This window comes from Mustelus asterias, chromosome 8 (assembly GCF_964213995.1).
Source record: "Mustelus asterias chromosome 8, sMusAst1.hap1.1, whole genome shotgun sequence".
Classification (NCBI taxonomy): domain Eukaryota; kingdom Metazoa; phylum Chordata; class Chondrichthyes; order Carcharhiniformes; family Triakidae; genus Mustelus; species Mustelus asterias.
The window spans coordinates 83,084,869-83,106,487 of record NC_135808.1 but is presented as its reverse complement, the minus strand read 5'-3'; the positions used below and the strand labels follow the sequence as shown (position 1 = coordinate 83,106,487).

General features: G+C 40.9%; 1 protein-coding gene across 4 annotated transcripts in view; it reads left to right on the top strand.

Annotated features, from left to right (window-relative positions):
* The window catches only part of dock7 (dedicator of cytokinesis 7), a 161,137-nt gene that overhangs the window by 138,846 nt on the left and 672 nt on the right, over positions 1-21,619 (top strand). For 3 of the 4 annotated variants that reach the window (XM_078218390.1, XM_078218389.1, XM_078218393.1), the window contains 12 exons: positions 10-168; positions 908-1,008; positions 2,608-2,800; positions 3,457-3,600; positions 4,643-4,774; positions 5,025-5,039; positions 11,785-11,910; positions 13,326-13,415; positions 14,327-14,563; positions 15,349-15,492; positions 19,377-19,483; positions 21,060-21,227. In XM_078218390.1, coding sequence (XP_078074516.1) covers positions 10-168; positions 908-1,008; positions 2,608-2,800; positions 3,457-3,600; positions 4,643-4,774; positions 5,025-5,039; positions 11,785-11,910; positions 13,326-13,415; positions 14,327-14,563; positions 15,349-15,492; positions 19,377-19,483; positions 21,060-21,227 — 1,616 coding nt within the window. Of the gene's footprint in view, positions 1-9; positions 169-907; positions 1,009-2,607; positions 2,801-3,456; positions 3,601-4,642; positions 4,775-5,024; positions 5,040-11,775; positions 11,911-13,325; positions 13,416-14,326; positions 14,564-15,348; positions 15,493-19,376; positions 19,484-21,059; positions 21,228-21,619 lie in introns of all 4 variants that reach the window. The other variant, XM_078218392.1, reaches the window with a different exon arrangement.

Below are 21,619 nucleotides of genomic sequence, written 5' to 3'. Positions count from 1 at the left end.
TATTTACAGAATTTTGCAAGGGTGAAGATGCAAGTAACCATGTCCCTTTCTTCGCTGGTTGGAACATCCCAGAATTTTAATGAAGAATTCCTTAGACGCTCTTTGAAGACAATTTTGACATATGCTGAAGAAGACTTGGAACTGAGAGAAACTACCTTTCCAGACCAGGTATGTATATATTTATGTAGTGTATATATTTATATAGTATATAGTGTCTATCACAGCGGCACTCCACCTGCCTGGTCCTAAAGCAGTTTATACTTGTGTGGAATTTGCATGTTCTCCCCGTGTCTGCTTGGGTTTCCTCCGAGTGCTCTGGTTTCCTCCCACAGTCCAAAGATGTGCAGATTAGGTTGATTGGCCATGCTAAATTGATCCTAGTTTCGGGGGGATTAGCAGGCTAAATATGTGGGGTTACAGGGGTAGGGTGGTATTGTTGTTGGTGCAAGTTCAATGGGCCAAGTGACCTCCTTCTGTACTGTAGGGATTCTGTGATCCTATGATTCTATGACAGGTTGGTTCACTTAATGCTGATCTGTTGACTATCTGCTATTGTACTGGTTGTAGGAAAATAAATCTGGTCTTCACAAATATAGAATGCTCCCATAATTAAGTGAGATATTTGCAATGATTTTCACTTTGAAATAAAGACATATAATCGATTGATGAAGTGGAAAAGTAATGTAAAGTTTTTTTAACATGTATGTTATTTACAAAGAAAACAAATCTTGAGTCAGCTACATATTCGACAGACGTTTGGTTGAAACAGTCATCTGCGTGTTCTCTTTGTTGTGATTGGACTACCTCAACTAATACCTGAAAATGGTTCTATCAACCCTATTTGGGTATGTTTGGGTTTGGGGTGAATTTGTTAACTCTAATGCCTTTCATTATTACTTTGTTATAGGTCCAGGATCTGGTTTTCAATCTCCACATGATCCTTTCAGACACTGTGAAAATGAAGGAACACCAGGAAGATCCAGAGATGCTCATTGATCTGATGTACAGGTATAACTCAAAGATGTTCAGTTCTCAAATAGACAGTGCGGAGTCATTCCTGTCCTTCCTCCAAATTTAGCCACTTATCCCAGCTTTTCTCAAGCCTCTAATTCATACAGTTGTGCAGTTCAATGAGTGCCAGCACTGCTCCGGTATCTCATTCGAGTGACCAAGTATAGGCATGGGCCATGATTGTCAATGGGCAATGTAATTCTGATTTGTGGAACATCATTCTGCCCTCCCCCAACATCCACAAATGCACTTTAGAGCAGGAATTACTGGATAGGAATCTGGAACAGTAAACCCAGGCTGATGCGTTTCACTTGTCACCATCACATCATGCCTGAGATTGAAGAAGATTTCAATCTCTGGTATGTTTTATGTTCTGACATTTTCCTTTTCTTTCGCTGCTTATAACCACCTGAGTTTGCAGCTGTTTGCATGAAGGAGAATAACCTTCTATCTATTCCCCAACAGTGAAGTTAGTGGTTAGGATGTGCATGGGAGTGACTTCCTTGAAGAATGCCAGCATAGCTTCTCATCCCAATATATCTGAGAGTATCAACTCAGTAAAGTAGAAGAAATTAGTCTCTGAGGGTTTTTATACTAAAAATTTTTATCTAATAAAGAATTTCAACAAACCTAAGAAATTTCCAACTGAACCTTGAAAAACATCTCGCAGTACACTTACAAATTCTGTCAATCTTGAGTTATGTCAGGACGAGTCACTTGGGTGAAGTACTTGTACGTTACCAGTGGTGGTGAGAACAATGAAGCATTACTTAAGAAAGATGTCCTTCACCTTACCAGAATATGGCTGTTGCCATGCTAAGGCCAAAACCTACCAGACATTGACTGTGGGCAAATATAACAGGATGTCCTCATGCCAACTTCATCACCCACTCAAACCAAGTATCAGGATTATGCTTGCCACCATTAATGGATAATGATGCGTTATATATCCAAGAAAAAAAATCGAACAGCATACCAGAGGCATGGGATTAGATGAAAGTAGGCATTTAACTACTTTACAATTATTAAAAAGCTAATCAACTGGGCAACAAGCAACTGCAGACTTAATAGTCTGATGTCAATAATGGGTAAAATAATTTAATCTAACCATGAGGCTGGAGAGTCCTGGTACAGCATAACATAATGCATCATCTGGCATGTAAATAAGTCATACAATCAGAAGGGCTGCAATCCTTGCACTGATCTCAGTAAGAAAAGCCACTGAGTTGCTAATGATTGGCCTCTAGCTCTGGGTGAAATAAACAAAAAGTAAAGTAGTGTTGCTGATTACTACCAGATGACCCAGAGTAGAAATTGCACATATATGGATATCAAATAAGGACTAGATTGTAATGCCCTCCATGATTGAACAGTGTGCTAGAGGCTTCCTAACTAGTACCCAAGGTGAAGTATAACACTTGTGGGTGGGTAGCACCTGTTGAGCCATGTTGAGATGAATCAATATCTTCACGAGAGGAAAGAAGAACATTTGGTAGTGGGGCGTACGAGAAGAAGACAAATGAAATACTGGTGATAACTTAATTTTAGGCTGGATGTTTATCAGTGATAATTTTGTTTTTCATTTGCTCCTGGAAGAATCGCTAAAGGATACCAGACGTCACCGGATCTGCGGCTAACGTGGCTCCAAAACATGGCTGGAAAACACTCCGAGAGGAGCAATCGTGCTGAAGCAGCACAATGTCTGGTCCATTCAGCAGCATTAGTAGCTGAGTACTTAAGCATGTTGGAAGATCGCAAGTATCTTCCAGTAGGATGTGTAACCTTTCAGGTAGGAGATTCAGTTGTTAAGTACTGGTGTTGGAGGATTGCTGCCATGTCAGCATCAGAGTAATAACATGTTTCTGTTCGCTTTACTAAGAAAATAGTTGCATCCTTCAGTGCAGTATAAATGTAGCATATGTTTGTGATATATTTGTTCTTTTGTATTCTTCTCTTTCCCTCTCACCCTCTGTCCGTTTTGCTGCTGCATATATTTCTCTTGCCCATTTTCATGTCTGTGAGTTTTAGTAATAAATAAATATAACACTAGAGGCATCCTTCTACTGGAACTTCATTTTGGATGGAGGGCTTTCACTACGGCTATAGTTTCAGGGGTAGCCTCACATCAGTAATGTCTATTCAACAAAATAAAGGATAAACCACAAAGCCAAGGTTTACCATTACAGTGGAAACAATTGATTGTGATCCTCAGCTGGGAGGACAGGAAATTCAAGATTCCCACTGATTAAGGGTGGGTCGATAATTCTATATTGATTGTATTTGTAATCCTTGACAAGCAAAGTAGTTCAGGTTGGTTTTTTTTGGCTGTCTGTATCTGTGAGATTTTATTCAAAGACAAATTGCTTAGGCTCAACTAATAATTAAAAGATTTCTGTTCATAAATATTGACCGTAGCCTCTATATCTTCCTTTGGTTCTCTCTTAGAATATTTCTTTTAATGTTTTGGAAGAGTCTGCAGTTTCCGATGATGTGCTTTCACCAGATGAGGAAGGAATTTGCTCTGGGAAGTATTTTACAGAGGCTGGTCTTGTGGGATTGCTGGAGCAAGCTGCAGATCTGTTTTCAATGGTAAGTGTTATTCCAGTTTACTAGCTTTCTGAGACTGCTGCCACCATGGGTGGATGGAATGGGATCCATGAAGACTAGCAGGCTCCCCCCCCCCCCCACCTCCAGTCCTGGTATCAAACTCATCAAAAAGTGTCTGAATGTGTGAGTATTGCAGTGTGGAGCGCGCCTGACAGACCAGCACAGATCACTCCATTATTCTCGCCGTTATGACACTTAGTTTTATTTTTGAGAGAATTCTGTCCAATGTCTTGAGTCCAATATGACTTCTTTAGAACTGAGGAGAGGAAGATTTTTTTTTCTGATAACCTTTGGGGATCAGGGCATATTACTCGAGAGTTATGATATTAAATGACTGAGGTAACATCTGTAATTGGGGGAATTATACATAGTCTGTCAAAGAAGTGGATTTGATGAGTTGAATGTCTTTCTCATTCCACATTTTCCTTTTAATATTTTACTGAATATCATCTTTTGTATTTTTTATTTTCCATTTATCCATTTATAATCTGCTTCAGCTAAGACATGTGAATGGACTTGCCTAGCACCGGTGACAAATCCAGTCCACGATATGCAGTTAGGGCAAATGGGTAAAATGTATACATGCAATTCAAAAGTGGGCTAATGATAGCGATTAAGAGCATAGACATAGGTTAATTTGTATCCTTCCTCGCCCAAAGCTAATTGCTGACAGACTCAAATCAGCAAATTCAGCACTTGCGCTGCATCGGGGGCTTCCTCGCATTTCTGACATCTTTGTACACTTTAAATACTTCCTCAAACTGCCAACATTGCTACGGTCTAGTACACAAAAGACAGTATTCTTAAGTGTTAGCGTTGTGGTGAAATAAGCTGTTGACATTCACTGTCTCAGGTTGGTTAAATTAGCAGGAGGTTGTTGGCACCTTTTGCACCATAACTCAGCAGGAACCTTCTGCCTACTGGCTAATTTTTCAAAGTCTCCCCACCCACATTATAATTGTGTATTGAACAAAATGCTAATTTTCACTTGCTGCACTAATTATTTTGGACTTTCAAATCACAGGCTGGAATGTATGAGGCAGTAAATGAAGTTTACAAGGTTCTGATTCCAATTCATGAGGCTAATCGTGATGCAAAAAAACTAGCAACTATTCATGGTAAACTCCAAGATGCATTCAGCAAAATAGTCCATCAGGTAATTTATTTCACGTGCTTCATTTAAGTTTAATTTCAAATATATTGTTAAATTGTGGATCGTTGATTTTAGGTCATTTTTCTTAGTTCATTTTTACTGTAAGATTTGAACACATCGTTGGAAAAGATTATCTAAACACGTACATTTAAAATTGTATCTGCATGCCTTTCTTTTTGCACATGATCCAAACTTTACAGGATCTTGTTTGTTGTGTGACTGACTTGACTTGATTCTACTTTCTGTTACACAGAGTACTGGCTGGGAGGTAGGTGTTACTTCAGTTGATGTTGGAGCACTAATGTTTAATGTAAGACTCGTGTGAATGCTTTGCCCGTGTGTGCTGGCTGTGGGTGTTCTGTTGTTGTCTGGCTTATGGAGCCATTTCTTTTGACCTCAGAGTTGTAGTTTTTTTTATTCCCTGTTGAGGCCATGTGAAATGCTTTCGGATGAACAGATCTCACAGACGGTGCATGTTACGTAGACAATTTCTCACTAATGAAGAGTCCTGTGAATGAGTCACTTCCATTATCACTAGCTTTTAATCGTGTTTGTTTCACAGACATGTATTTGCCTCTCACTGCTGCTGGCAGGAAGGTTTTCTTTATTTTACTAGTTTTGATTTATACATTTTCTTTCCTCAATGCAATTATTTGTGTCCATTGTTCACGAGTCACACATTGCAACATTGCATGGTAAAGTACCTCCCTAGCCTGTTTCCTTGTCCAGTTGTGGTCTGTGTTAGTCTCTTCTCCTTTCTCAATCATCTATCATGTGGAGGGCTGAATATGCTATCCCTTTTATTATCAGATACTGCATGTTGTGCTGTGCTGTCATGTTCAAGTGGAGTTGATAGCTGCTGTCTTTTTAAATTTACTTTTATTGCTGGAATGTGTTGCCTTTTTGTTTCAACGATCCCTGCCCTTTTAAAATAATTTATGTTTTCTCCTTCTCTCTCTCTCGCCCTGATGCTGATCCCTTCCTCCTGCTTTTATAACTGTCCTTATTGTGGTAAGTTTTCTACTTTGTTGATCTATTGCGATACCTGATGCATTCTTTGTTGGGGGAAAGAAATTACATTTTATGTGAATCACATAACTTTTATTTTCTCCTTTGGGTGCTTGCTTTTATCATGCATCCCATGTACCAATATTCATTGTGTTGGCATCAAGGTGGTTGTCTTGTGTGACTAAATATTTTTAATAATTCCGCAACATTCACTCCCATAAGCTATTATTTCAACTAGCAGCCTTTCTATTAGATGCCTGTCTCCCTTTGATTCTCTGATCAGAAAGAAGCTGGTGCCAGGCCTGGTGCCCACTTTCCTTAAAACACTCCTGAAAATGGGTGGGCCAGTGATGAGAAGAAATTGAAGTGAGAAGAGTGAGAATATCCACTTGTTTCATGACAGTGTTTTGCCTGTTGTAGAAACATGCCATAGGAGTGTGGCAAATCCTGCAAATCCCGAGGCAATATAAAGGGAGCACAGGCCCTTGGTCACTTTACTTTGCACTGGAAGACTAAGCATTCCCTGTTGGAAACTCGCATGAAAATTGGAATCCAAAATTATATGAGGAGAGTTGTTCGACAACAAAGATCCCATGGCATTCTTAAAAGAGAAGCAGGCCTTTTTGTTTCCCATTATCCTGCTAATATTTGTCTTAGGAGCACAAATATGGGTGGCACAGTGGTTAGCACTGCTGCCTCACAGCTCCAGGGACCCGGGTTCAATTCTGGCCTTGGGTAACTGTGTGGAATTTGCATGTTCTCCCCGTGTCTACATGGGTTTCCTCCGGGTGCTCCTGTTTCCTCTCACAGTCCAAAGATGAGCAAGTTAGGTATTCCAGCCCATTTGAAATAGGCCAACATTTCATTAACCTTTTTAATTGCTTTGTACCTTTCTACTAATTTTAATGCTTCATGGATGGACCCCCCCACCCTCCCCCCAAAATCTCTCTGCCCATTTATAGGTCCTACTTTCTCACCATTTAGAAAGTAATCCGGTTTATCCGTATGGAGGCCAAAGTGGATGACCTTACACATTTGCCCATATTAAACTCTCTTTGTCTGAATTTTGTTCACTCTCTTAATCTGTCTATGTCCTTTTGCAACATCTAAACTAGATACTGTCATTTCTAACTGAGAGTCACCTGTCTTTATCCCAACATCAGTCATCAATAAATATGGTGAAAAGTTGAGGCCCGAGAACATACCTCAGAGGAAGAGAAGGTTGAGAAGAGATTGATAAAAGAGTTCAAAATTATGAGGGATCTAGACAAAGTGGATAGAGAGAAACTAATTGAACAGTTGAGAACCCAGAGAACATCAATTTAAGATGATTAGCAAAAGAAGCAATGTTGACATGAAGGATATCCTTGTAATACAGTGAGTGGCTAGGATCTGGAAGAATGCACTGCCTGGAAGTGTGGTAGAGACAAATTCAATTGTGGCTTTCAAAGGGAATTGGATAAGCACCCGAATAGAGAAAAATTACATGCCCACAGGGTTAAGGAGTGGGACTAACTGGGTTGCTTTGCAGAGACATGGACATTGATTGGCTGGATGGCCTCCTGTGTTCTAATAATTCTATGGGTTAGTCAGAGATGACGAAACCCTAACAAAGCTATGCAGCACGGTGGTACAGTGGTTAGCATTGCTGCCTCAATTGAACCAGGAGCCCGGGTTCAATTCCCGGCTTGGGTGACTGTGTGGAGTTTGCACGTTCTCCCCGTGTCTGCGTGGGCTTCCTCCAGGTGCTCCGGTTTCCTCCCACAGTCCAAAGATGTGTGAGTTAGGTTGATTTGGGCTATACTAAATTGCCCCTTAGTGTCAAGGGGTTAGCAGGGTAAATAAGTGGGGTTATGGGAATAGGGTGGGATTGTGATCGATGCAGATTCGATAGGCCAAATGGCCTTTTTCTGCACTGTAGGGATTCAATGAGTCTAAGCATGAGGATTTATATAAAAGCAGGTCTTTCAAATATATTCGTGAAAAAAATAGATATTTGTACTTGATGCCACGTTAATTATGAGTAGAAATCAGGAGTGAATATTGCACAACTAAATTGTTAAATTGTTTGTCTCACATTCTGCTTGTTGCAATTTCTACTTTCTTTAATTAATTTGCTGTTAAATTTTGTATATATTCCTATGTTGCTTTGCGGCTATTCCTTGTGTTGCTTTTTCCTCTATTATCTGCCATGCCTGTTATCTGCTTGTAGATATTCTGTGTTGCAAACACATAGGCAGTGTTTCAATATGAATGAACTACGTACAGCAGCAAAACACACCAAAAAATACATGCCACAACAATGCATATGTCGCATGATAGAATGGGAAGATGCAAGTTTGATTTCCATGCTCCAAGTAAACCATGTCAAAAAGGAGCTGATCCCCTGCAGGCAAAAGAAAAATTGAAAAGAATTACATTATTTTGTAGCGCTTAAGAGCTGCCAAAGAGGGCAATATCAAAGGAGGGCAACAGGTTACCCATTTCCCTCAATGGCAGAAGGGCTGCACTGTTAATTAACAACAGCTGCTCTTGTTTCCTTAGAGCACTACTGCTATGGTTATAACCCTGGTGAGTATCAAAACTGATCGGTGCTAGTAATAAAAGGAAGGAAGGGCTAAGGAGAGTATGTCTCAGGAAGGTGCACCCTTTTGCTTTCCAGGAAAAGAATAGGGTTATGCAGAGAGTACACAGTTTGTCCTGGTGCCAGGTAGCTGTAGGGTGGCCCAGAATGGCATCTCCCATTGAAATAAACAGAGAGAGTTTGCGATCTAGCTGAGAATTTAATTACGTTTTGAAAGCTGCATTGTTTCAAGAGGTGGGGGAGGACTTTAGACGGAAAATAGTCTTCATAGATTTTTCATCCTCTTTAAGCTTACAGCCATCGTATCCGCTTAAAAATGGAGTCAACATAAGAATTTGCAAAATAGATTAACAAGATGTAAGTCTGTGATTGCAGTACGTGCATTTGTACATGCATTTTAATTTTCATTCTAGCCCAAAATGCATGACATGCAATCATTTTTAAGTGATGTCCTAATTATCTAACCTTTATTAACATTCTAAAGGTTTTATGTTTGCTGTTGATTAACTTGTGTGTATTTCTCCATCTCAATGCATATATTGGCATGGATTGTTTTGATTTTTTAAAATTGAAACCCACCCAAAGCTCTCTGTGAATTGTATTTTGGTTTTAAAGTAGGTAATTGTTATGCGTGATTGTTAATGTGCATTATATACAGAGGATTGACTTGCCTCATCCTGTAGCACTTTCCTGATTGCTGTTGCCTACATTGTTAACACTTGGAAAACCTGAGACTTGCACATTGGTCTCCAACACAATATAGCCAAGTATTTTAGTGGTCCCAGCAACCACCTGGATCAAATTCTTGAGATATTTGTCCTTACTACAGTTATATCTGGATACTCCCAGTACTGACACAGAATAAACAAACAAAATAATGATTTTAATCTTATGAAAAACTTGTATCTTTTAAATACTGGCATTTAAGCTTTTGTGGAGGAAGATGTTTGTTTCAGTTATTTAATATATAAAACCAATATGCAAGCTAAATTGTGCCTCAGCTGCTAAATAGATTGCTCAGTTTGGATCTAGCCTATACCAAGGAGGTCCTAGATCCAATCTGTAATCTGAATTAAGCAATTTTAGCTCAACCAAGGCAGCAACTGGGCCATCCTCACGTCAGTGCCCCTAGTCCTGAAAGGGAAAACAATCACTTCTCTTTAGGTATGGACAGGATTGGAATCAGCTGTGATGTAGCCACAAGAACACAAAAAATAGAAGCAGGAGTAGGCCACCAAGCCCTTTAAGCCTGTCCCACCATTCACTACAATCATGGCTGATCTATGCTGGCCTCAAAATCTTTTCTGTGCCATTTCAGCCTCCACTTTGAATACTCCTCATGATCCAGCCTCCATCACCCTTTGGGGCAGAGAATTCCAGAGATTCACCACCCTCTGCGAGAAGAAATTTCTATGCACCTCAGTTTTAAATGATTGGCCCTTTAACTTGTAGCTAGTAACTCTCCCAATAGTGAAAACATCTCACCATCAACCTCTCAGGATCCTTATATGTTTGAATAAGGTCACCTCTCACTCTTCAGTCAAATATTTTATTGACATTTTCTAAATCTACTTGTGAAAATGGCCCCACTTAGAGACAGGATACTGGATAGTATCTAGTACTCATGGAACTAAGTCCAAGGGTTGGGTCAGTGTCTCCACAACAGCAGAGGGGGAATGTTAAAAGTACAATACAGAATATTATTTCCCTAAATGTTGCATTAGCAACAGTGTTAATTTGGTATTGAAAGGATTTTGATTTGTAATGATGTGAAACATAATGTTTCAGCAGTAAGAATTCACACTATTCTACTAATTAATCCTTGATATGAAGTAGTGTGTGTAGGAAACCATTGAAGTGCAAGATGTGGATGGCAGAAAATAAATCTTGTTTATCATTGTCCCATCATGGGTCTCGCAGAGAGAATCATAGAATCCTACAGTGCAGAAGGAGACCATTTGACCCATCGAGTCTGCATCGACCACAATCTCACCCAGGCCCTATCCCCAAAACCCCATGCGTTTACCCTAGCTAGTCCCCCTGACACTTAGGGGCAATTTAGCATGGCCAATCCACCTAACCCGCACATCTTTGAACTGTGGGAGGAAACTGGAGCACCCAGAGGAAACCCACGCAGACACGGGGAGAATGTGCAAACTCCATACAGACAGTGACCCAAGCTGGGTCCCTGGCGCTGTGAGGCAGCAGTGCTAACCACTGTGCCACCCTTGCCAAGTTGAGGCCAAGTAGTTGCTAGCAAGAGGGAGAGCTCATTGTTTGGGAGAGGAGTTGGAAAGGAATTTGCAAAATGCTTTGAAAGGTATAAAATGTATTGTAATTTTTTTTTGCAAATGCTCTGGCAGGTGTGTGCAAGATAGATTGGACATTTTGCATTTGATGCTTCCTTATTTTCTTTGTCTACATATGGTTTTCAAAAATATCTTGGAAATAACATTGGCAGAGGCAGTTTAGCCTACCACACTACTCCTCTAAACTTTTCCTGGATGGATGAAAGGAAACACCTTAAAATAAAGAGACAGTTGTTTTTCCTTTTTAGACCATTGAGGTTAAAAGCTAATATCTGATTAAAATATTTGACATGTTGAATGTGAAGGGGAACTTACTAAGGAGGTAAAGGTGAACAACAAAGAGGTGAAGGTCTTTAAGCAGATCTTGAAAGATGGCTTACCTGAAGCTTACTTGCCTCGAAACAACATGACATTCCAGTCAAATGCAAAGGGACAGTTAAGAATCTGCTTTATAATAACATCCAGTAGCCATTATCTGTGGCTGCAGGCAGACTTGAAATATTATTTTAAACTAAATACACTAACTATAAAATAATTGAACTGTCTTTGTAACATTAGTTCACCAGCAGCATGGTGGCACAATGGTTAGCACTGCTGTCTCACAGCACCAGGGACCCGGGTTCGATTCCTGGCTTGGGTCACTGTCTGCACGTTCTCCCCGTGTCTGCGTGGGTTTCCTCCTGGTGCTGCAGTTTCCTCACACAGTCTGAAAGACATACTGGTTAGATGCATTGGCTATGCTAAATTATCCCTGAGTGTACTCGAACAGGCATCGGTGGCGACTAGAGGATCATAGTAACTTCATTGCAGTGTTAATGTAAGCCTACTTGTGACACTAATAAATAAACTTTAAACATTAGAGGACTAATTTTGTTGGAAAATTATTTGATTTGTTGCTTTTGGGATCAAAGAATATTTAGACTTTCCCTTAAGTTTAAATGCATCGGGTAACATATACATAGCCTGAGGAGAGAGTGGGCATCATAGACTGAATGGACTTTTCTAACTTCATGTTTGACATGTGAAAATTATAAACAGGATCAGTGCTGCAGTTGGTTTGTGTGTGGTTGATCCAAGATAACCATAAAAATTCCCGTTTGTAGGATGGAAAGAGGATGTTTGGTACCTATTTCCGTGTTGGCTTCTATGGGTCCAAGTTTGGTGACCTGGATGAACAAGAGTTTGTTTACAAAGAGCCAGCCATAACAAAACTGGCTGAAATCTCTCATCGTCTTGAGGTGAGCTGCAATAAGCATGACATAATTCTGTTAATTGCCTAATTCCAAAAAAAATCAATGGTTGTTTTATTCAAAAATCTAGGCGATTAACCATGGAGAGTCGAGAACAAGTGAATTCCCCAGGTCTGACAATGTTAGAGAATGGAAGATAATTGGATTGAGGCAGACAGGAATGTGACAGTGGTAGACTGAAGATGCAAGAGTAGAGTGGTCTGGTGGATTGGGAAAGCAGGAAGGTACAGCAGAATAGACAAGAGGGTGAGTAGAGCAGGGTATAGAAGAGGGGCAAGTAGAACAATGTTAGAAGCATGGAAGTGAATGCTGAGCAGAGTTTGATGCTAGAGAAAGGGAAGGTAGAACGGGTTGTTAGCTGGGAAGAGGAGTTAAAGGAAAGCGAGGGAATAGGGAGGTGGGAAAAGATAGAGTGTAGTAGGTAGCCATTGGAGGGTGGTAGTGGAGAGAACTGAAAGATGAGAGTAGGGTTGCAGCCCAAAGGAAGCAGCTGCACTGCCTGGATCTATGACACAGCGTAGTAAATTCAGATAGGGATGGGGTGAGGGGAGAGGTGAATGGAGAAGACAGATGGCAGGGTCCTGGAAGAAAATAAGCTTTTGCAGGCAGCCCTTTTTAATTCTTGGCAGCTTGAAATAAAATGGCCTAACATTACAGGAGAAGAATCAGTTGACAAAACAGACCACTGAGCAAAAGCAGAAAAGACCAATAACAACAATGAAAAAAGGAGGGAATTCCATATTTTTGTTGAAGGCTGGCTTGGGTGCTTTCCTGGTGAGGTGCAGGATAGACTGGTGTTTGCAAAGTTATGGAGTTGGTAACAAGTATGATGTATGTGGAAAAGAATCACAAGGTATCTGTGGCCAATACCTGGCTGGAGATTATTAAAGGCAAGAAAATCAACTGCCTGATAGCCAGATATATTCATCCAGCAGGATTTTGCTGAGTTGAGAGGATTAAAAGTCTGACAGGAGCAAGACATTTAAACTCAACAGGCAGAATGGGATTGTTGAAGCAAATCTTGAAAAATGACTTATCCTGTAGCTTATTTGCCTCGAAACAACATGGCGTTCCAATAGAGTACAAAGGGACAGTTCAGAATCTGCTTTAGAATAACATCCAGTAGCCATTATCTGTGACTGTAGGCAGACTCAAAATATATTTTTTAACTAAATATACTCACTATAGAATAGATAGACTGTCTTTGTAACATTAGTTCACCAGTGGAGCACTGAATTACATTGGTGAATTACAATGCCACCTACAGTCATAATTGGTGCTGCAAATGCCTTTTTAAGATGGATTTTGCCACAGACTGGACTTTTATACATTTCAAAATACTATAGACTACTGTAATACTTATCAGTGTTTAATATTTAATGAATGCATTTCTTTTGGATTAGGCATTTTATGGTGAACGTTTTGGTGAGGATGTTGTGGAAGTTATCAAAGATTCCAATCCAGTGGACAAATGCAAACTGGATCCTAATAAGGTGAAAAATATGTTATTGTAACAGCTGTTCATTAAATATTCCCTTTTCTCCCCTCCTCTTCTGAATGTGCCATCCCTTATTGGGGTTTAGTTACACAAGTCCTCTACCTCAATTGATCATTTCTTTGCGTAGGAGAGTGGCCGGTGAGTACTGCTAGACTCTATGGCCATGAAAGGCATTACGGTTGATTCTGATTCTCACAGAACATCCACTCACACACACTTTGCAACCAAACTCTTTTATTTTTCATTAGGTGTTGAAGTCAGATGCAGTCCCCCAGTTGATGTTAGTATTGTGACGACCACAGGCAGATTTATGTTATTGATTCTAGCACTCATAAGTATCATGAAGATTAAACCTTTGGAGGTGAAATACCTTAGTTCCATAATTTTCCAACGTACTTGCTTACACTTTACTCAAGACTCAGTGGTTGCACACAACTGTAGAAATGTGGTGTCGCACCCCACAAATTCCAATGAAATTTGGGAGTTGGACAAATAGGAGCAAATGAGGAAGTAGAAGAAGGAAATAGCAGGTCACCACGGCACAGTGATATGATTCACTGGAGCAGAAATTCACTGAATCAGGGCATAAGCATTATTTTAATCCTTTCACAGGATATGTGCATTGTTGGCAAGGCCAGCATTTTTTACCCATCCCTAAATCTCTTGGTGGTGCACTGCAGCAGTCCATGAAGTGTAGGCTGTACTGTTACAGAGGGAGATGGATAGTGCTGAAATTGGCCCCATGAACTCCCAGAATTCTTCACGATGTTAGCCAGGAAGTGTAAAGATCCAGATGAGGAGGAAGTCCAAGAAGCCCATCCATAATCTGTATGGTAAAGCAGTTTAAATAAGATTTTCATGTGAAGTTTGTGTGAGATTCAGTGGGTTTTCAAAATATTTTTACAGGCCTACATTCAGATAACTTATGTGGAACCATATTTTGACACCTATGAAATGAAGGACAGGATCACGTATTTTGACAAAAATTATAACCTGAGACGTTTCATGTATTGCACGCCATTCACATTAGATGGCCGAGCTCACGGTGATCTTCATGAACAGTTCAAACGCAAAACAATCTTGACTGTCTCTCACACGTTCCCCTACATTAAAACCAGGATCAATGTCACCCAGAAAGAAGAGGTAAGAAAATAAATCAATGTTTCATCAATGTTATAGTTTGAAGAAACTGTGCTGTGAATGTTCATCACAGGAACACTACCATGTTCTATTTCCAATTCATTTTCAGTTGTAGCGTTGTATAACTCCCTTTGCAAGGCACTAGACATGTTTGATGGAAGGAGCACTTCCTTACTACTTCTGTACAGTTGGAGTTTAAAATCTACTTTGACTCATCAATAGTTAATCCAGTTGAAATTCATTCCTCATCTTGTGTTTCAATTAATAGTCCTGTATTTGAATTTACTATTTCCTTTTAAAAGCATACATCTACTTGTTATATAGATTTTGTAGGACATGCAACTGTTGCTTTATACCAAGGGATTCTTCTTTTCCTTCGTGGATCAGGAACCAATCGCAGCCAAGTGGCGTGATGGTTGTGTAGTTTCCAATGTTGCACTGCAATGGCTGATACATGAGATCAGGTCTCATGACGGCCCACCAATCCTTTATTTTCCTCCCCCCTCCCCCTCTGTGATTTTTCATGTCTGAGTGGGCGGGGTTTAGAAAAATCAAACCAGTGCTATTGCAAAGGCAAAAACAGTAAATACACAGCCTGATTACCTAGCTATTAAAGTTGACACTAATCCACTATGCTTGCATCCCACCTTTGGATTAATCATGCACAAATAAGAGGCAATGATTTAATACAATGATTTAATTACATTGAGAAATGTAACCTGTTATGCTTGAAAGCACAGCTGAAAATGATACCGGATAAATTTCAATACCGGCTTTGTTATCTACAGGTCATCTTAACACCCATTGAAGTGGCAATAGAAGACATGCAGAAGAAAACTCAAGAGCTAGCCTTTGCAACACATCAAGAGCCGGCTGATCCCAAGATGCTTCAAATGGTGTTGCAGGGCTCAGTGGGAACAACAGTTAACCAAGTATGGTTTAATGCCTACCAGAAACAAAATCTGTTGGCATATTTGGTCAATTACTGTACTCGCTGGCAAGGAATCTAACGCAGTAAGAAGTCTCACAACACCAGGTTAAAGTCCAACAGGTTTATTTGGTAGCAAAAGCCACTAGCTTTCGGAGCGCTGCTCCTTCGTCAGGTAAGTGGGAGTTCTGTTCACAAACAGGGCATATAAAGACTCAAACTCAATTTACAAAATAATGGTTGGAATGCGAGTCTTTACAGGTAATCAGGTCTTAAAGGTACAGACAATGTGAATGGAGAGAGGGTTAAGCACAGGTTAAAGGGACGTGTAAGGTCTCCAGCCGGGATAGTTAGTGAGATTTTGCAAGCCCAGGCAAGTCATACAGATAGTGTGACATGAACCCAAGATCCCGGTTGAGGCCATGTTCATGTGCGGAACTTGGCTATCAGTCTCTGCTCAGCGACTCTGCACTGTCGTGTGTTGTGAAGGCCACCTTGGAGAACGTTTACCCGAAGATCAGAGGCCGAATGCCCGTGACCGCTGAAGTGTTCCCCAACAGGAAGAGAACCCTCTTGCCTGGTGATTGTCGAGCGGTGTTGATTCATCCGTTGTCGTAGCGTCTGCATGGTCTCCCCAATGTACCATGCCTCGGGACATCCTTTCCTGCAGCGTATCAGGTAGACAACGTTGGCCGAGTTGCAAGAGTAAGTACCGTGTACCTGGTGGATAGTGTTCTCACGTGAGATGATGGCATCCGTGTCGATGATCCGGCACGTCTTGCAGAGGTTGCTGTGGCAGGGTTGTGTGGTGTCGTGGTCACTGTTCTCCTGAAGGCTGGGTAGTTTGCTGCGGACAATGGTCTGTTTGAGGTTGTGCGGTTGTTTGAAGGCAAGAAGTGGGGGTGTGGGGATGGCCTTGGCTAGATGTTCATCTTCATCAATGACATGTTGAAGGCTCCGGAGAAGATGTCGTAGCTTCTCCGCTCCGGGGAAGTACTGGATGATGAAGGGTACTCTGTCCGCTGTGTTGTTTTCTGAGGTCGGTGCGGTTTTTCGCTGTGGCGCGTCGGAACTGTCGATCGATGAGTCGAGCGCCATATCCTGTTCTTATGAGGGCATCTTTCAGCATCAGGAGGTGTCCGTTGCGATCCTCCTCAACTGAGCAGATCCTGTGTATACGGGGGGGCTTGTCTGTAGGGGATGGCTTCTTTTACGTGTTTAGGGTGGAAGCTGGAGAAGTGGAGCATCGTGAGGTTATCAGTGGGCTTGCGGTACAGTGAAGTACTGAGGTGACCGTCCTTGATGGAGATGTGTGTGTCCAAGAATGCAACCGATTCCGGAGAATAGTCCATGGTGAGTCTGATGGTGGGATGGAACTTGTTGATGTCATCATATAGTTGTTTCAGTGATTGTTCACCATGAGTCCCAAGTAAGAAAATGTCATCAATGTATCTAGTGTATAGCATTGGTTGACGGTCCTGTGCGGTGAAGAGGTCTTGTTCAAACCCGTGCATGAAGATGTTGGCATATTGAGGTGCAAATTTGGTCCCCATGGCTGTTCCGTGTCTGGATGAAGAACTGGTTGTTGAAGGTGAAGACAATGTGGTCCAGGATGAAGTGGATGAGTTGTAAAATTGCATCTGGAGACTGGCAGTTGTCGGCGTTGAGTACTGAGGCAGTTGCAGCAATGCCATCATCGTGGGGGATGCTGGTGTAGAGTGCCGAGACATCCATTGTGATGAGGAGTGCTCCTGGTTCGAGTGCTCCTGGTTCAACTGCTCCATGTGTGCTGAGTTTCTGTAGGAAGTCCGTAGTGTCGTGACAAAAGCTGAGGGTTCTTTGTACAATGGGTTTCAGGATGCCCTGGACGTAACCGGAGAGGTTCTCGCACAGGGTCTCATTGCCCGATACAATGGGACGGCCGGGTGTGTTTGCCTTGTGTATCTTCGGGAGGCAGTAAAGATCTCCAACGCGGGGACTACGTGGGATGAGAGCATGGAGGGTGCTCTGAAGGTCGGATCAAAGGTCTTGATCAGTCTGTTGAGTTGATAGGTGTGTTCTTTGGTCGGATCTGCGGGTAACTGTCTGTAATGTTCCTCATTATTCAGTTGTCGGTACACTTCTTTGCAGTAATCCGTTCTGTTCAGTATGACGATGGCCCCTCCTTTGTCTGCTGGTTTGATGACAATGTTGTGGTTGGTCTTGAGAGCGCAGATGGCGTTGCATTGCATTCCGCACACAAGCACGGCCTCAACCGGGATCTTGGGTTCATGTCACACTATCTGTAACCCCCATGACTTGCCTGGGCTTGCAAAATCTCACTAACTGTCCCGGCTGGAGATAATACACATCTCAATCTGTGCTTAACCCTCCATTCACATTGTCTGTACCTTTAAGACCTGATTACCTGTAAAGACTCGCATTCCAATCATTATTTTGTAAATTGAGTTTGTGTCTTTATATGCCCTGTTTGTGAACAGAACTCCCACTTACCTGACGAAGGAGCAGCGCTCCGAAAGCTAGTGGCTTTTGCTACCAAATAAACCTGTTGGACTTTAACCTGGTGTTGTGAGACTTCTTAATGCGTTTACCCCAGTCCAACGCCGGCATCTCCACATAAGGAATCTAACATCAGTGGAAGCTATGTGACAATGTTCTTTTAAGAGTCTGTACCAATGTAACATTTTTTTTTAAGTTCAAGCCAATATGCCAAGCTAAGTACACCACCATATAAGTCACATGCTCAAAGTCCCACGTAGTCCCCGCGTTGGAGATCTTTCCTGCCTCCCGGAAGATACACAAGGCACATTCTGTGTTGACTGAGCTTTTGGCCACTCAGAATTGAAACAGAGCCACCGATCAAGTGCTACTTTGTTTTGTTACCTGTTCTACGTTATCCATTTGTTTCAGGAATAAATCACCAGGCGGTTGTGTTCTCTGCCTCTCGATATAAAAGCACTTGATCGGTGGCTCTGTTTCAATTCTGAGTGGCCAAAAGCTCAGTCAACACAGAATGTAATATTTCTTTCCCATTCTCCCAAGTCAAATAACCTAATCACTGTTTGGGCTCAAAATTGAATAATGACCACTTGGGTAATTTAGTATCCATGTCACAGCTCAATCTCATGAAATGAGGGAAGGGAACATATCACACTTATGTTCAAGGTACATCTATTCTAAAATTAGAAAAAGCAGATCAGCTGAATCTTGGGGATTAATGCACAAATAAATAGTGCAGTATTAAGACCAGCTTAATGAATTTACATAATTAGTCTTCATTTAATTTGGTCCCATATTATAATGGAGTAGATGTTAGATTTAATTTTACTGTTTGTGTATTATTGGGGTCAGCATCCAATGTCTGTCCTGTATGCGTAATGATCAGGACAAAAGGCTGCAGTGACCAATGCTAAGTATCACCACAAAATTCTAACATAATTTTGGCATCAAAAATCTACCTAGTAATTGATGAAACCTTAAAAAAAATTATCACCTTTAAATTGAATAATGGAAACAGAGATGTTAGAAAATAATAAAGGGAAGTGAAACAATTAAAACTTAAGAAGGAAAATGGCTGGGATAAGTGAAAATAGGAGACAAAAGGGGGTGAACAGAGTGGGCAGTGGTTAATTAAGTGTCTAAACTGTTTTTGTACAACTTTTCATTATTTAGGAATGATGAAGCTACTTGTAAAATTTGGTTTAGTTTTAGTATCACTGTGAAGGTGTTGAAATCTAGTCAGCCAGAGACATGGAGATTTCTCTGGATCGATGGTCAAACATGTGTGTAAAATTCTCGGTATTGTGCCTGCATAGTTATAAATGTTCTTTGATGGTAATGAAAGTTAAAATACAGTTCCTGTTTTGATCATGTTTATTCTTTACATAGGGACCCTTAGAAGTTGCTCAAGTGTTTTTGTCTGAAATACCCAATGATCCCAAACTCTTCCGACATCATAACAAGTTACGTCTATGCTTCAAAGACTTCACCAAGAGGTATGACTTTACACTGTTTTATGCACTGAAATGGTTACTTTTGCTCTAGATTTGCTGTCGCATTTACACTGCACAACAAATCTGGATGGTCAACATCACAAATGTCCACATTCTGTGTTGACTGAGCTTTTGGCCACTCAGAATTGAAACAGAGCCACCGATCAAGTGTTACCTGTTCTACGTTATCCATTTGTTTCAGGAATAAATCACCAGGCGGTTGTGTTCTCTGCCTCTCGATATAAGCCACCTCATTTGTATTTCAAGAGTCTTATATAAACTGAACTGATTATACAGGTTTTTCATAGACAGCAGTGCACTGTTTACTTACATAATATATGGTGATGTATATTCTTCATAATGATGTATAGTATATGTGGCTTGTAATCGAGTAATTTTATGGTACAACAGATAAATACTATTTTTCAAGTGCCTGATAGTCTCTCTGCATCAATTCACATTATCCTCCTTTAATTAATCCAGGCACATCACATTGCTGTTGACCACTCCAGGGCCAATTAAATCCAGACTGAATGCCACACTGTGTCAAAATAAGCATCTGATTTTGTGAAATCTAATGAATTTTGAGGGTAGTTTTACAAGTAACATTAATAAATTATGGCTATGCCACAACCCCCTGCACCCCCCCCCCCCCCCCGATTTACACCCTCACACCTTTTGAGGTTAAATGCCCTGCCCAACTTGAAGGAGCATCTTTTTAGGGACCTGTTTTCTTGTTTCCTTTTAGATCATAGAATCCCTACAGTGCAGAAGGAGGTCATTCAGCCCATTGAGACAACACCGACCACAATCCCACTCGGGGCCCTATCCCCATAACCCCATGCATTTAACCCATGACACTAAGGGGCAATTTTAGCATGGCCAATCCACCTAAACCGTAAAATTTTTTGACAATTGCAACTACCTTGTCAACATTCACTATCTTTCTGAATATGACCATTTAGTCTCAAATTTTGAACAGCTTTGTGTATGTTGTGGAAACTACCTCAGTGGAAACTTGCATTGTATTGCTGGGGCCTGGATTCAGATTACATGATCGGAGACTGGCTGAACATTGTTCGACTTTTGAGAAATCAAATGCTTGAATTGTGCATTTTTCTGCTGCATGCTGTCATACTCTACATAGCTATTCGATAGTGGTAGAGTGTACTTGAGCCATGTGGTTAATAGTAGTGTGGGTCAATAGAATCTTCCTCCCCATGGAATGAAAGGATAAGTGGTGAGAGTCACCTTTGGCTGTTCTCATACACTTTATAGTTGGAGCAGAAGTAGAATTGTCAGATACCATCTTGGTTGAAGGAGCAGTGCATGAGCCAGGTAACTGTATAGCATGCATGGCATAGTGACTTTTCATGCTCAGTCACGATTGGGAACTATTCGAGATGAAGAATTAGGAGCATCAGTTAAATGCATTGAATAACATTTTAAAAATTGACACATATGATTTCAGTTTTCAAATTGCTGCCAAGGCTATGCCTCATGACAACGCTCAATAGCTAGACATTGTACAACTGAGATGGAGTGTTATAATTTTCTGATCACAGTTTGTTTAATTAAGATGTGAAGATGCGCTGCGGAAGAACAAGAGTTTGATAGGTCCCGATCAGAAAGAATATCAACGAGAACTCGAACGGAATTATCACCGCCTCAAGGAGGCTCTTCAGCCTTTGATAAACAGAAAGATTCCCCAGCTTTACAAACCTGTTTTACCAATCAGCTGCCATAGGTAGGTTTAAATTGGTACCAAACAGCAATGAAGTTGCTTTTGTTCATAAGGCTGAGATTAAATGTCTGTCACTGTCCACGTTTATGGTACAAATTATTCTACAGTAGATTTCACCTTGGTTTATGTAATAACTGAAGACACATCCATCTGTTCAGTTACTCCTATAACCGACAAGGACTAATTTGAAAAGCAGTTGACAAGGTGTTGTCAGATCAGTGGATAAACCTACTACCTGATGAGCTATGAAGCCGTACAGGATACAGAAAGGTCCAGGTTTTAATTCCCAAACTCACCAAATTAGCTGCTTCATCTTGGAAGGGTATTGCATACAAAATCAACCAGAATTTCCAGTTGAGCTGGAGAAATGCATATATGGGTGCAAATTTGAGAAC